This window comes from Podarcis raffonei, chromosome 11, assembly GCF_027172205.1.
Source record: "Podarcis raffonei isolate rPodRaf1 chromosome 11, rPodRaf1.pri, whole genome shotgun sequence".
Lineage (NCBI taxonomy): Eukaryota > Metazoa > Chordata > Lepidosauria > Squamata > Lacertidae > Podarcis > Podarcis raffonei.
In genome coordinates this window covers 26,073,304-26,088,738 of record NC_070612.1, presented here as the reverse complement: position 1 = coordinate 26,088,738, position 15,435 = coordinate 26,073,304, and the positions used below count along the sequence as shown (strand labels likewise).

Sequence of the window (15,435 nt, the reverse complement as noted above, 5' to 3'; positions counted from 1 at the left end):
AAGTAGTGTTACAAGTGCAGAGTGCTTAGATGAAAGATGGATTTTCATTTTACTTGTAATGCAGTTTGGAGGAGAGGAGCAAATGTGGCCAGCCACGTGAGGCAGAGACACTTGATTCTGGGGAGTGACACAGCAGGTGCCTGCTGTTATCTTAAAATACTGTTTTCGTATCTTAAAATACTGTTTTTGTCTGTTTTTCTAACTATGACTCTTGGCTACCAATCAATATGACAGTGGCTGCATTTGGGCATCACGATAAACCATGGTTTATTGTGCAAGGAATGAGCCCAGCCTGTCCTCTCCACTTTGCATGCTCATCATTCACATCACCTCTTCCAGCAAGCCACAAGGAGATTGGAAGTTTTTGCTTCTGATTTCAATTAACCACAGTGTGCTGTTACACTCAAAACCTAAACTGTGGTTTATATTAACTATGCTTTGTTGAAACAATCAGCATTAAACAAACCACAGTTAACAGAAGACTGTTGGGTTCAGATGATCCAGCAAGCTGTCGTCAATTGAAGTCCTTCTCATGGTCACGCCATAGGAGAAACTTGCAAGCCAAGGGAGGCCCTAGACTAGTTCCCATCATGGTAAATAGTGGAAAACTGTAACACACTACAAACAGGTTATTTAATGGTACACACACACACACACACACACACACACACACACACACCACTTTAAGGACTAGGCGTTCCTGTAGATGTCTGGTGCCTTAAATTGCGTGCACAACGTAATTAGGTATTTTCTGTCTTAATCATTACCTTCCATGCAAAGCTGAATAAAGTTCCGACATGCTTTGGGGGCTTCCTTTGACCATAGCTCAATATCAATATCTCCAGCTGTCGTTTTCAATAAAACCTGTAGAAGAGCATATGTCTATTTTACAAATATATACAGTATGTACTCCTAGAAAGTATGGTTTGCATTCTGCAGACTTAACTACTTTCCTGGCTGCCACTAGAAATACATCTTGCCTCAGAGTATTGTCTTAGAAACAAGAAAATGAGTAAGTTTTGTGTACAGGTAAAAGATTCTATTACAAGGAGTGGCAACAGTGCCCTTATGGTAGGGGTGGCACTGTATTCACAGAAATGGGGAGAGGTGCGGTCAGGCAAGCTCTGGGTTGGTGAAACTGAAACCACACAGATGACAGATCACATACAAATGCACTCACTAGCAACTTGGAGCTCTCCCACCCTTGCCCTCCCTTCAACCAACCCTATTCCAGCATTTAAAAAAACGAAGTGGTAATATAATGGGTGTGTTAGGATGCAACACTAATCAACTGTCTCTGGCAAGCATCCATGCATATATAGTAAACATAAATGCACAGGTTATTTAGCATGCTAGAATTAGCATATTAAGTTTTCAATTGTGTTGACAAACTGTAAAACAGTCTCATATATTTTTTAAAAATCAAGGAAGTCTTCAAATTTGTTTGACGATAGCATTGAACATTCTATTAACAGTGTAATCCTGTGCATGTCTACTCGGAAGAAGGTGCTGTGTAGCCATACACAAGACTGAACTGTAAGTGTGCTTTATTTATTTTCCTACACCATATCAAATATTTCAGTTCAAATTATTATGGCTTAGAGAAAAAAAAGAGATATTGATATAGCACATTAACAAGGCATGCTTTTAAAAAATCTGTTTACCAAATATAAGTGTAACATGCTAAACTAGATCCCGGTTGATTAAGGGGACAGAACATTTCATGCAACATTATCTAGAAAAAGGTTTTCTAATTCAAAGTAACCCCCTCCCAAACTCCACACTAATGGGTCTAAGCACACACATGCTGCTCAGTTTTCTTTATAAACTATATAAATCCATGTCAAGTTTGCTGAGCAGCGTATGCAGGAGCAATGGATAATGCCAGAACTATTCCAAACGACAGCTGCCCACCATTGCTCAATTTCTTCCACTAATCAACAGTCCCTCATACTAAAAGTGCACCTGATCCTTTCATTTTCTCCACCTGCTACAACATCAGCAGCCAGTCACTGATATCTCCCATCTTGAGGCTACCTTCACCACCAGAAGACCCTTTCCTTTTTAAAAAAATATTAATCTTTGTTGATTTCGCACATAGACATAAATACATAGATGACAAATCAAAGTAAAAGCAATAAAAATAGAAAAAAGAATAAAGAAAATACAATATATTACAATTAAATAACAAGTTAAAATGTAAAACTTCCAATCATTCTCATTATACTGCTTATATTGTCTATATTTTCTTGCATAGGTTTATGTTATTTCATTTTTTAAATAAATATATAATCTGATATGCTATCTAACACACTTTTTGTTTACAAGCATCAATCTAGTTCTGAAAGTATATTATTGTTTGTACAGTACGATTTTCGATATTCTCTAAATATTTTCCATTCTCCATATACTTTCTGGTTTGACACTCCTCTGACTCTTCCCGTCAGTTTTGCTAGTTGCAGGTATTCTATCATAAGAGTTTGCCACACTATTATCCTTGGTAAGGTTTCATTTTTCCAGTTTCTTGCCACTATTATTCTCGCTGCCGTGATTGCGTACATAAACAATGGTCTTATATATTTTTTGAATTCTATTGATAGTATTCCTAATAGGAAGATCTCTGGTCTTTTTTTAAATGTAAATTTAAATAGTTTTTAAGTTTACTATAGATGTTATTCCAAAATTCACGGATAACTACACAGTTCCACCACATATGGAAATATGAACCTATATCCTTTTTACATCCCCAGCATGTTGGTGACCTGCCTTTATACATTTTAGCGAGTTTTAGAGGAGTCTGGTGCCATCTGTATAGCATCTTCATCAGAAGACCCTTTCCAAGGACAGCAGCTACTCAGCTTTGGGGCTGACCTGGCCTGGTATTTGGAGTGGCAACCACAGGCAGTCCCTAATTCCCAAATCTACATTTTGGTCAGAGGTTGGAAACAGAGTATCTCTTCACTTCCAGCTCTATTAATGCTCCAGACAAGCCAGGATTCCTTGATAAACAACATTAAAAAAGGAGGGTAGTGTCTGAGTCCTCTGAGCCCACCAAGCACAGAACAGAGCCCATTTTCACTTTTCCAATTTCCATTTTTACTTCTCCAATTTCTCAAAATAAACTCTCCTTAATCCGGAACACTGGGAAATGTGTGCACTGAGGACAATCTGGACCACATAGATAAACAAAAAATATCATAATTACATTAACATATCCTCACAGGTTGCATCCAAATACCAAAATTTCAGTATGAGAGAATGATTGCTCGTGTTACCCCCTCCCTAACCTTGCCATTCGTCGGCGGTTCCTGGATGTAGATGTTACTCATGGTGTGGGCTTGGACGCAGCGGGTTCACTGCGCGGCGGTCCCCGGACCCGGGAGAAGGCGGACACACGGAACTCCGTTAAACGGGAATCCAGGGCGAAGCTCCCGCCATGTTGGAAGCCGGGAACTACCACTTCTACCCAAGGGGGGGGGGAACAGCGCTGAAAAGAAGCCAAGCTTCCCATCCTCACCCTCGAAGGCCAAACAAAAATCCTCCCACCCACACAAACCTATTTCAAAAGCCTCTGAGCTAAAGCATCCGCTCTACGAATGGACCTGTGCTGTTTCCTCTCAAAGCAGGGGAGGGGCATCCCCCCACAGATCTGAGATAGTGATACAACCCGCTGTGTCCGGTACAAAGTCTTCCGGTCGGGTAGCGGCGTCGCAACTGTTTCTATCCGCCCTAGAACGGTGGAGATGGAAAAACTTTTACAGTATGCGTAGGATTAAAGAAAAGTCCTTTACGTGGTTATTTTCTCCTCTCTTTTTCTTCTTTAACTACTGGGCTACTTTCATTCCGATTGACAAGGACCAGAAGCGCTGCCAATAAACTAGCCTCCTTTGGCTAGGAGTGGCTCATAGGAAGGGGACTATCGCACTACTGCAGGTGTTTCTGTGCTAGTTGCGTGGCCTGAGGAACCTTCGTCCGGGGATCAGAGAAGGGCCTCTCCTGTCAACCTTCTAGCTTTTCCTCCGGGAAGCAGAAATCGATTCCCTATCTGCAGTTCCTTCACTCGTCTCCCTGGCAATACGGCCCCTCTTTCTCCTTCCTCCACCCCTCTTCTCTGCCTGATGGTACGCGCCGTCCGTGCTCGGGTCAAAGTTTTCCGGCGGGGAAACGCTGCCATTGCTACCTCGTCCGGCCAAGAGCGGGGCATCGTGGCGTCTCGGTCGGGGGCTGCATGGCGTTGCCAGGTGAGCGGCTCAAACGGGGTGGGGAGCGGAAGGGCCACGCGCGAGATCGTGGCCGTGTGGAAAGTCACCGCTGCTGCAACTCCTGCCTCTCAAACCGAGGACGAAGGGAAGAGCCCAACGTGCTCTCGAGTGGGAGGGAGTCCCGGGAAGCAGCTGCAGTCCTGTACATGCCTACTCAGAAGTAGACCTTACTGAATTCAGTGGGATTTGCTCTGAAGTAAGTGGTCGGGATTGCAGTTTGGGGATTAAATCCTGCCGAACTCAGTGGAGTTTGTAAGAGTTGTGCTGTGACGCTTGCTCTGTCGGGGCGGGAATGTGTGCTAAAATGCGGAACTTTCTTAAACTGAACAGTCTTGTTTTGCTCTGCATTCTTTACACACGCAAGAACTTCAGATGGAAGGTTTCAGCTGTGTAAATTTAACGGGCTTAGCTAAAAGAAATAATAATAGGAATTGGATTACGGTGTCTGTATACTTCTTGCGGTTGTGATGTTTGTTTTTTAATGTGTAGTTTCACAGTGCCCGTTGTTCACCAAAAATCTTATCTGATCTCCAAGTGTTAAAAGAGGTACGAGCAGTGTTCTGCTGCTGTTATTGTAAAAAAAAACCTTAGGTGACAGTATTCATATCATGATAAATTGTAAAATGTCTCTCCCACTGCTTCCCTGTTCCTGCATGCTTGCCCTTTTCTACTGAATTTGTGATTTATTTTTAATAAAGGGGGAGAGAAAATATTACTTAAGATAATAATTTCATTAGAGTTGGGAGGGGTGGATTCCTACAGTTGTAATATGGAGACTCAGGAGAGCCTTTGCCAGTCAGAGTACACAATACCAGGCAAGATGGAGAAATAAACTGACTTGGGATAAGGCAGCTTCCTATTGCTGTATACAGCAGGCCCCTCCTGCTGGACCACTCTGGCCACGTAAAGTTGTGCCATATGAGAGGAAAGAGGCAAATGCCTGCTTCTAGTCTAGCTGAACTTCTCTGATGCTACAGTGTCCAGGAAACATCAAATGTCCTGTGTCCTGCTGGATCAGGCAAGTGGTCAGCATCCTGTTCTCACAGTGGCCTGCCAGGTGCCTATGGGAAAGCCGCAAGCAGGACCTGAGCTCAAGAGCCCTTAGCCCTGCTGTGGTTTCCAGCACCTGGTCAACAGGAGAGGGGACAGGTGACACCTTGGATTAGTTGAGAGTTGATTTTAAGAACACACATGCAAAAGAAACACACATGCCTTCAAATGTTTTTTGAGCTGTCAGCAAATACATTGGGTCCTAGTAACTTTCTAGGAATTTATATGAGGAAAAAGCAAAAGTTTTTACTGAAGCCCTTTGAGGCAAACTTCTGCAAATATTTTTTCCCCTTTATTTGACCCACACATAACTGAGAAATCATTATTTGGCACTCCCCTGACTTAGACAAGGAAGAATAAATATTAGTACTACCTGCATTTATTTACTTTGAGCATTCAGGTGCATGTAGATAAGAAAGTTAGCAAGAGGGGTCATGCTTGGGTTAGTGGTTGTTGGAATATGTCTGCTATTATTGACCCATGGGTTCTTGTCTCTGCCCCCCCCCCGGCTTTAGGGTCCAATCAGGGGAGTGACATCAAGGAAGAGGCTGGTGGGAAGGCACCTGTGGACAGAGAATGATAATAATAATAATTTTTATTTATTTATATCCTGCCCTCCCCATCCGAAGCCGAGCTCGGGACGGCTAACAACAATAAAATAATACAACATTCTAAAATATTTCATTATAAAATTAATTCAAATCAAATTGATGGCAACCATTGGGCTAGAGCTGTGTTTCCCAACCTTGCGTCTCCATCTGTTTTTGAACTACGGTTCCCACAATCCCTGACCACTGGTCTTGCTAGCTAGGGATGATGGGAGTTGTAGTCCAAAAACAGCTGGAGGCCCAAGGTTGGGAAACACTGGGCTAGAGTTCTGTGAAGATTGCCAAAGGAAGGAGTCAGGCTGTGCCCTGGCCAAAGGGCTGGTGGAACAGCTCTGTCTTGCAGGCCCTGCAGAAAGATGTCAAGTCCTGCAGGGCCCTAGTCTTTTGTGAAGTCTTTAGAACTACTCACATGCCTTTTTGCTTTAAACATTGGGCTTCATATTTATATGTGATGGGGGCAGACCCAGTTTTATTTTTATTTTTCAATTTTTTTTATTAAATTTTCCACAATTATAACAAATACAATATAGAAAAAAGAAAAAAAACACACACAAGATAAAACACATTACTAAAAAAGAAAAACAAAAAAGAAATATTAAACACATATCTCTTGAAAACCCAATCTCTCTTACATTGCTAATTGACTTCCTCAGATCCCTCCCTTCTGAATTTCATTGTATCAGCTCTCCAATATCATTCTTAAACTAAATTATTTCCAGCAATTAACTATCTTATTCTCTTTTCTTACTGTTCTAAATCCAACTTACTTACAATTAAATCCTATTTTAATCCTAGGCCTATTTGGTGCTTTCAGGTGACTTCTAATTATTTATATTACAATATTTACTCAAATAATCCTTGAATTTCTTCCAATCTTCTTGATATTCCTCTCCTTTATGGTCGCAGATTCTTCCAGTCAGGTTGGCTAGCTCCAAAAAGTCCAACATCTTCATCTGCCATTTTTCCACCGTTGGGCAGACCCAGTTTTAAATAAGCAGGTCTGCAGCTGTTGCATCAAATTTGTACCACAATTGTCCGGAATCCAAGTGTGGACAGCATGTCAATCCACTTCTTGTCGGAAGTGCTAATGGGTTGCATGTTTCTCCCCGTGGTGGCACTGTTTACCAAAAAGGCACCATAACAATATAATGATGATTTTGATAATAGCATATTATCAAAGCATAATATAATTAGTTTCTTCTTATTAAGTGGGTGGAGTACTTGAATAAACATTGAAATAATGGATTTTAGAACTGTGCAAGGTTTTAAAAAGGAGGCTGCAGAAATCCTTGCTGTTTATAAACTTGTGCAGATTCTGAAATCAATAATGCTTTCCAAAGGCTATGTGAAATATAGATTTAAAAAAACATATTTGATTATAGAACTTCCTTTAGGAAAGGAAGAACATTTATTCCCCTTTCCTAGAATTTATAGTTGAGATGGAAAATCTTTTTTTTTTAAACCAGAAGTAAGAACTAGTGCCTTCCGGGATGATGGGAGTTGTAGTCAAACAACATCTGGAGGTCCACAGGTTCCTCATACTTGGTTTAGACTTTTTATTGATATATCCCCACCAAAAATATACAAACAACAAAATGGAGGAGAAGAAAAACCAAGTTTATAAACCCAAAATACAGTTCATGTTACAATGCTGTGTAAAAATACAATACAAATAATTGTTATGTCAAAACTTTGTGGGATATATCAAGTAAAGCTGAATGGTCCCTCTGCCAGAATTACATACCAAGTTTGAAAAGTTCTGTTTATCTTATTCCTTAGAAATTCTTATGGGCATGACAATTGTGAATGATGAGAAAGTCCCATATTTATGCCAGGATTTGATAGTACATTTGTTTTGACATTTCCACTGTTTTAGTTTCTTTCCTTCAGAAATGTTGCACATACTAAACTAAGCAAAAGTGTATAATATAACAACAAAGCAATCTTCTTTTATCGTGGAGTATGATGTAACAAACTGTTGTCCCAAGTTAGAAGTTCATATTAATATCCTACAGTTTGGCTTAAGTTGATCTAATAAGTTCAACAACCACTATAAATATTATCTCACAAGGGACCAACATGGAGCCTCTAGATGTTGTTCAACTCCAACTCTGATCAGCATAGCCAGTGACCAGGGATGATGCAAGCTAGAGTTCAGTAACACCTGGAGGTTGCTATAGGCTACCCCTGTATTATCTGTATTTATTTAGTTATTTGCAGGATTCATAGCCTGCTTTGGGGAAAATCCTCAACGAAGCAGCTTACAGTACGAATCCTATGCAATGCTTTCTCCTTCCAAGAGAATAAGATCTTCTGTTTTTTCCTGCAAGTGATACAATAGGATAATTAGAGATAATGGACATTTGATCCATTTTTATCCCAGGTAGAAATCCATTTACTGTATAAAAATTAATCGTATTTCCAAGGTGAAAGTTTACTTTTAAATATACCTTTTCTGTTTCATGCAGTAATAATTGAATAGTATGGATAAGCTGAGTGGAGTTGCTAAACCTCAGAATCTAGTTTGTACAGTAATTAGATTTTTAAAAATAAAATAAATAAATATCCCAGTAGATGTTTTGTTTTGCTGTTGCAATGGTTATTCAAAATGATCTGCAAAACCTTAATCAGCTCATTAGATATAAACATGGGGAGAGTTTTGAATTGAATTATCTTTTAAGTAATGGGCTATTTATGTACCTACCACCATCAGTACAATTCTGTTAATTTTATTTTGGCCCCTGGAGTTTCTATGGAAATGAATTCATTCAGCGGAGCTTTTTCATGCAAACCAGAGTGTTGCTTAGTTTGTATGTTAATTAGCTTATGTTCACCATTATATTATTTTGAGCTGCTGCCCTCTGGTTAACCTCTACAATATTACTAATCTTTAAAAGTGAAAACAAAAAGGAATATGAAATCGTGATATATTCCAAGCAATCCCCCCCCATTAGAATAATCTTCATCTACATGCATAAAGAAGCTTGTTGAATGTGTGCTAATATAGCCTTTGCAACCTAAGGAACAGCAATTTCAGGCTGGGGTAGACAGAGGCCTAGCTGTTAACTTTAACTCAGGTTTCCTTGAATCTTATGGCAGTTCTTGGTCAAGCAGAACCCACCAGATTCACCAGCCTCATATGGCTGCCATTAGTCCATCTATGCCGGGAAATGATGTATGTAAACATGATATTTGGCCCACTGAAGGTAGCACTGATAGCTTGTAAGAGAGTCACTGTGGTGTAGTGGTTAAGAGCAGTGGATTCGTAATCTGGTGAATCGGGTTCGCTTCCCTGCTCCTCCACATGCAGCTGCTGGGTGACCTTGGGCTAGTCACACTTCTCTGAAGTCTCTCAGCCTCAATCACCTCACAGAGTGTTTGTTGTGAGGGAAGAAGGGAAAGGAGATTGTTAGCCACTTTGAGACTCCTTAGGGTAGTGATAAAGCGGAATATCAAATCCAAACTCTTCTCCTTCATAAGGGGGAAATGGCATCTTAATTTGGCCAAGCATCCAGCCTTGCAAAACTGAAATGGCAGGGATTGATGCAAAAGGCATGTCAGTTATCATAATGCCTTTATCACACTTTGGGAACTTCTCTGGCTGTAAGAGTAAGTTATTCTAAGTTATGCAGTGTAACATATATTTTGGTAATAGTATGTGGCTGGCGTGCTCTGGTCCATGGGGTCATGAAGAGTCGGACACGACTAAACGACTAAACAACAAATGTGGCTGATACAATTATTGATATTCTGTATATGAGAACGTTGTCAATACTGATGTGTATGGCAGATCAATTGTTACCCTTTATATTCCACATTTATCTATCTCAAACTAATATGAAATATATTTTGCCTTTCCAGGTGGAAATAAAGATAACATCAGAGCAGGGTGCAAGAAATGTGGCTATCGTAAGTATCTATAAAAATGAAGATATAATTATTTCCTAATATTTACCACAAACATCACTAGTTTGTTGTACTCAGGCAATGCCATTATCAGTGTATAGTAATTGAGTAGGAGCATATTTAATCTACAGAAAAAGATACTGATTCGGATCCTAAGAACTGTGAACAGAAGGAAGGAACACACACACAGAGTGAATTGTTACACAAATTGCTGAAAGTAATATCAAAACAGGAGAGGGCAGAGGCTGTTAAAATGTCTCAGATTCATATTAGGGTGATTTTTTTTCCACGGTTTTTGTGTGCTTACAGCTGGACTTGTGTACCTTTTTGTTGAACAACTCTTATTCAACCAGTGTTACCTATCATCAGCCTGCCTGTCAGAAAAGCTGTCTTATGAAAAGATCCATTTCATGAAAGAAACCCATTTTCCCTCAGAAATGGGATCTCTTACCAAGCATTGCAAGTATTTGTCAGTAATAGTGAGATCCTGCCTGGAACTACAACTGGCCTATGCTCTTAAATGATTTGTTACCGCTGGATGTATTATGGGTTTGGTTTTTGGTTTTGTTTTACATTGTAAGTTCACCTGAGGGGGCTATGCCCAGAAAGATGAATTCATGCACATGCATACATAACACACAAAGATGACTATGCCCAGATGCTTTCCTCATGAAATTTTTAGAACCGAGTGGTGGAATGCTATCTTTATGTGCACATTATAACATGCATTGCATGCATACACACTTCACTGCTTACGAGTCACATTTCGTGACAGTTGAAAGCCCACACAGGGTGGGAGAAAATCCATAGACTGGGGGATTTGATAGTGCTAATGCAAGAGAGGGGGAAATACTTTAAGCATGCAAAGCATTTTGTTCACTGCTGATCAGACTTCTACTGTAGTATTTTAAAACACAGTTTTTGTTAATAATTTTAACTCTCAAACTACACAGTTGTTTTAGGCTTGTTTGTGGAAATGCGGCACAGAGCTGCATAGTTTTGCAGAAGCAGCACTAAGGGAGGAGGAGTGATTAGCTCTTTCCTTTTGGGAGTTTTTGCAATTAAAATCCACCCACCCACAAAAGCCCCCATTTCTCTTCTCCTGACCCCATTAAGGCATTAATCATTCCTCCCCCAGGCACAGCTGCAACAGTCAACTTCACACACATTCCAGATATATTTTCCAAACCCCTGCACAAACACCCAAAATCCAACATGCCAGTAGGTTGGATAATAATAGCGAGCTACCGCTACACGATTCTCAGCAATATGGGTATAACGGCATTGGGCTACAATGCAGGATTTATACAACCCATGCACTTTCAGCCACAGAACCACCCTTCATCCCACCAATATTGGTATAATGGCACTTACATTTGTATTGGAAAAATTGGGTGGTACCAGCAAGTGTGGGGAGAGTTCCATTAAGCCTGCAGAGGTCATTCTGTTGGATACAACCCTTGCTTTTTATTTTAAATGAAAGCTGAGAATCTGGATCAGTAAATGGTGCAAACAGACATTGCATAGCACAGCAAGAATCCTAGTAAAATATGGCTGACCAAGCAATATGTCCCCCCAGCCTAGAATGCTGATGGGTTGGGACCTTAGCCAGGCTCTGTTTCTGACAAAAGTCATTGGAACAACATTATCATTCGCATTGTTTTTTAAGAATAAAATGTTGGTTACACATAGTGGCAGGAAGAGTGTAATACAATCCCAGCAACCTCTTGCTAATTATTTTGTTGGCTTTTCCTTCCCCCCCACCCATTGCTTAATTATATGCAGCTGGTCACCTGACATTTGAATGCCGAAACTTTCTTCGGGTGGACCCTAAAAGAGACATAGTTTTAGATGTCAGCAGCACAAGCAGTGAGGACAGCGAAGAGGAGGAGCTGGGAAAGCTGCAGGCCATTCCAGAAAAAAAGGGTAAGGTGCTTTTTAAAAAACATTGTATTCTTGTGTAATATATCTATATCTCCTGTCTTCCACCCTATCTAAGTATCTGGTTGCTTATGTGTTACTAGAATAGCAACCAAGCAAAAGAATGATCCTTTTTAAATTTTGCAGTCATGCAGAACTAAAAGCTGCCCAGTTCTAGGTGTAAATAACATTTTGAGATCTTCTGGGAAGGCTCCCCTTAGAGCTCCATCCTTGGTGATGCAAGACAGGACCTTATTTATAGTGGTGCCCCGTTTATGGAATGCCCTTGCCTGTAAGATTCTCCTAGTGACAACCACCATTTATTGCGTTTTAAGATTACTTACTGTTTTATCACCCATTCCTGATTGTACATGGATTTGTTAGTTTTAATTATCCTGAAAGCTTTGCCTGGATTATCTTTGCTTACATAAGTGGACGTGTTCATGGATAATAAGGTGCTCAGTACTAGCAACAATACCTATGTTCTTCCTCCACAGCTGGAGGCAGTAATGCTTCTGAACACCTGTTGCTAGAAACCACAGGAGGGGAGAGTGCTTTGGACTTGATTCTTGTTTGCAGGTTTCCCATAGGCATCTGGCTGACCACTGTGAGAACAGGATGCTGGACTAGATGGGCCATTAGCCTGATCCAGCAGACTGTTCTTATGTTCTTACCACTTAAAGGGTTATAACAATTAAAGTAATGTATTATATCTTTTTTGGAAGGGTAACATCTTACTTTGTTAACTCACAGGAACTTCTGCGGAAGAAGAAAAGAAAAAGACCAAAAAGAAAGGCAAAGAAAAATCAAAATTAAAGAAAGCAAGGAAAAGGTATAATTTTGAAAGCTTTGGCTCTGCGTAACAGGGAGAAGCTTGAAACATATTGTGCTCAGATTGTCTTCAAATCTGAATCTCTGCATGTAATGACACCATTTAAAGATGGGTGGAAAACCATTTGGGCTTTTTTCTAATCCAAGATTTTGTATGTTAAAAAGTTTTTTTACAATAGAAACAGAAATTTAATTTCTTTTCAAAGATGAATTGCTGTTGCTACTAAATCCTGCATGAATCTCTACAAGTAAAAGCATGTATTGGGTGGAGTGAGGATGCAATCGAGGCAGCAAAGTAGGCCTTCTTTGCTGCCTTCACTGCCACTAGTTAGGTATGATGATGAGCCCTATCAGTGTTCTACTGGAGTTTTCCTCTACAGTGGTGCCCCGCAAGACGAATGCCTCGCAAGACGGAAAACCCGCTAGACGAAAGGGTTTTCCGTTTTGGAGGTGCTTCGCAAAACGAATTTCCTATGGGCTTGCTTCGCAAGACGAAAATGTCTTGCGAGTTCCTGCGAGGGTTTTTTCCTCCCCCCCCCTTTTTCCCAAGCCACTAAGCCGCTTAACAGCTGATCCGCTAAGCCGCTTAACAGCTGATCCGCTAAACCGCTAAGCCGCTTATCAGCTGATCCGCTAAGCCCGCTAAGCCGCTAATAGCGCTAATCCGCTAAGCCACTAATGGGCTTGCTTCGCAAGACGAAAAAACCGCAAGACGAAGAGACTTGCGGAACGGATTCTGTTCGTCTTGTGAGGCATCACTGTACTCGTGTTTGAGCTGCCTTCCAGTTTGTTTCCTCGCCTTAAGTATACCAGGGAGTCAGGTTCTGCAAAGTGCGAGAGAGCACTTGGGTTTCCCGAGCCATTCGGATGTTCCAGAGATCAGCTGGGATGGTGACGCTGGACCTGCTTCTAAAGGCTGATGGTTGTGGAATGCTTTGCCAGGCAGATCCACCAGAAGAGGCACCTTCCATTCCTTTGCTCATTGAAACCTTGCTTCATGCAGTGCAGACGGCCCCTTTTCTCACTGGTTTTCACTGGTCATTGGAGGAGTATCTCCGGAAAAAACCTTTTATGCTCTCCCAAGGTTTTCCCACAGGTTTCCTCTCACAGACAGCACAGACATATCAATATATTGCCTAGGATCAGTATGAGAGGCAGACCGCAAAGACAGCTTCACTCAGCTGGTAAAACCGCTGCCATTCCTGTGTCCCACTGTCTCCAGGAAAAAACAAGCTGCCGTCGCGAGATGGAGGCAGAGGGACTCAGGAGCAGTGGCGGTTTCACCAGCGATATACCACTGAGTGAAACTGCCATTGCCCTCTGCTGCACGTCCCTCAATGGAGAAGTTTAAAGGAGCCCCCACTTCACCTCCAGCTTGGGCAAGCCAGCAGCCAGGTGTGGGCTCTGGGTGGAGACAGCTTAGCTTGGCTACTGCCTGGCTGCATCTTTTCAGAGGAAAGAAGGAGCTCACCCTCCTGGTCCAAGGCAGCCAGATGGTGCAGGAGTTCTCTGATGCTTTTGCCAGGCCCAGCACTCACCAGCAGCCTCAGGCAGCCCCGCTCCGCAAGGCACCTTGTGGACTTTGTCGGGAGGGTGGCTGCTTCTTTCCTCCTGGGGTGAACGACCACCCCACAAGGAAAGAGATCAAAAGCACGGAGCCTGACAGGCTCTTTGTGCTTGGCTACCGCCGCCTGGTCTGTTTTCTGGGAGTGGGGGGCGAGGTAGCTTGCCCACCCCCTGCTCCTGCGAAGGGAGGCTCACAAAGGTGCCCCAATGTCCATCTAACCAACCAATTGGGGCTTGCTCAGCTGGGTGCAGGAGCCTTTTTACCCCCCATCTGAGCAGCAGGCTGGGGCCAGCTGTATTGGCCATAGCCCATGAGGCACTGGAGTGAAAGCACCTCAGCTCCCACAATGAGAGCTGCGGCAGTTTCACCTGGCATCTCGCAGGCTGGGGCCAACGCAGCTTCTTTCAACATCACGGTTTATTGCCAAACTGTGATGTTTGGCTGTAATGTTGAGAACCCAATATTGCCCAGCCCTAGTGTTCAGGGTCCTCCGGTGTTTAGAACAATAGAGCTTAGGAGAAAAGTCCCTCTTTGGTGTATTTAGCCAAGTTAATTCTTTTTAGTTAAACATCTCTCAGATTCCAATATTTAACTATAGGGCATTGGTGTATAACTGAACAAATCAATGTTCTTGTGTTTAAAGGTCTTGTTCCTCAAGTGCCACAGAAGAGGATGAGCCTAAATCGAAAAAGCAGAAATCCCACAAAAAGGAAAAGAAGGAGAAAAAGAGTAAATCCAAGAAAAGAAAACATCACAAAAAGGGGAAAAAGAAGAGAAAAAAGGAGAAAGATTCTTCATCTTCTGATAGCTCAGACTCTTCCAGCAGTGACTGAGGACCAAACCTAGGGATGTAGTTCAGTCCTGATTAGGAGTATAATGATGCCCAGTTAAAATATGTATATTTTTATTGAAAAAGCCTGTTATTTATAAATATTTCACCTTACATTAAAGTTTTTTTTGTTTTTGTTTTTTGGAAATTGAGAGAGATTTATTTTCCCCTAAGCATTACAACTGTTTTATCTGAACATCATATTGGACAAGTAACTAGTTTTACTTCCTTATTGTTCAATGTTTTACAATCAATTGAAAATATTTGAGTTTATCTGTGGGACATTGTGGTTAGTTTTGAAAGTTTTGTAACATTCATCAATGCCCTCAAACTTCTGCAAGAACTTGTAAGGAAATTAAAGCATTCTTATGAATGTTATAAACATTTCAAATTAGACACAAGTCATTAAGCAATATAGGATTGTCATTCCTGAACTGCAACCCTCTCCACATAATATAGAAA

General features: G+C 41.4%; 2 protein-coding genes across 7 annotated transcripts in view; one reads left to right on the top strand and one right to left on the bottom strand.

Moving 5' to 3' along the window:
- CWC27 (CWC27 spliceosome associated cyclophilin) overlaps positions 1 to 4,219 on the bottom strand; it is a 126,960-nt gene extending 122,741 nt beyond the window's left edge. The window contains exons 1-2 of one of the 6 annotated variants that reach the window (XR_008332673.1): positions 3,288 to 3,523; positions 768 to 864 (exon numbers count right to left, since the gene is read on the bottom strand). Coding sequence is in view for 5 of the 6 variants with exons in the window: in XM_053407874.1 (XP_053263849.1) it covers positions 768 to 864; positions 3,288 to 3,329 (139 nt within the window). In the remaining variant the exon portion in view is untranslated. Of the gene's footprint in view, positions 1 to 767; positions 865 to 3,238; positions 3,261 to 3,287; positions 3,535 to 4,180 lie in introns of those variants that run through there. The other 5 variants (XM_053407873.1, XM_053407874.1, XM_053407875.1 and 2 more) reach the window with 5 other exon arrangements.
- On the top strand, positions 4,143 to 15,114 carry SREK1IP1 (SREK1 interacting protein 1). Its single transcript, XM_053407881.1, has 5 exons — positions 4,143 to 4,241; positions 9,782 to 9,829; positions 11,612 to 11,752; positions 12,500 to 12,578; positions 14,788 to 15,114. Exons 1-5 carry the CDS (start codon positions 4,229 to 4,231, stop codon positions 14,975 to 14,977), a joined length of 471 nt encoding a protein of 156 aa, XP_053263856.1. The 5' UTR covers positions 4,143 to 4,228; the 3' UTR covers positions 14,978 to 15,114.
- The last annotated feature ends 321 nt before the right edge of the window (positions 15,115 to 15,435 follow it).

Bases quoted from the DNA above. Each gene is read 5' to 3' on its own strand.
- SREK1IP1 (XM_053407881.1), top strand. The intron at 9,830-11,611 runs GTAAGTATCTAT...AATTATATGCAG, and splicing joins GTGCAAGAAATGTGGCTATC to CTGGTCACCTGACATTTGAA. The intron at 11,753-12,499 runs GTAAGGTGCTTT...GTTAACTCACAG, and splicing joins GGCCATTCCAGAAAAAAAGG to GAACTTCTGCGGAAGAAGAA.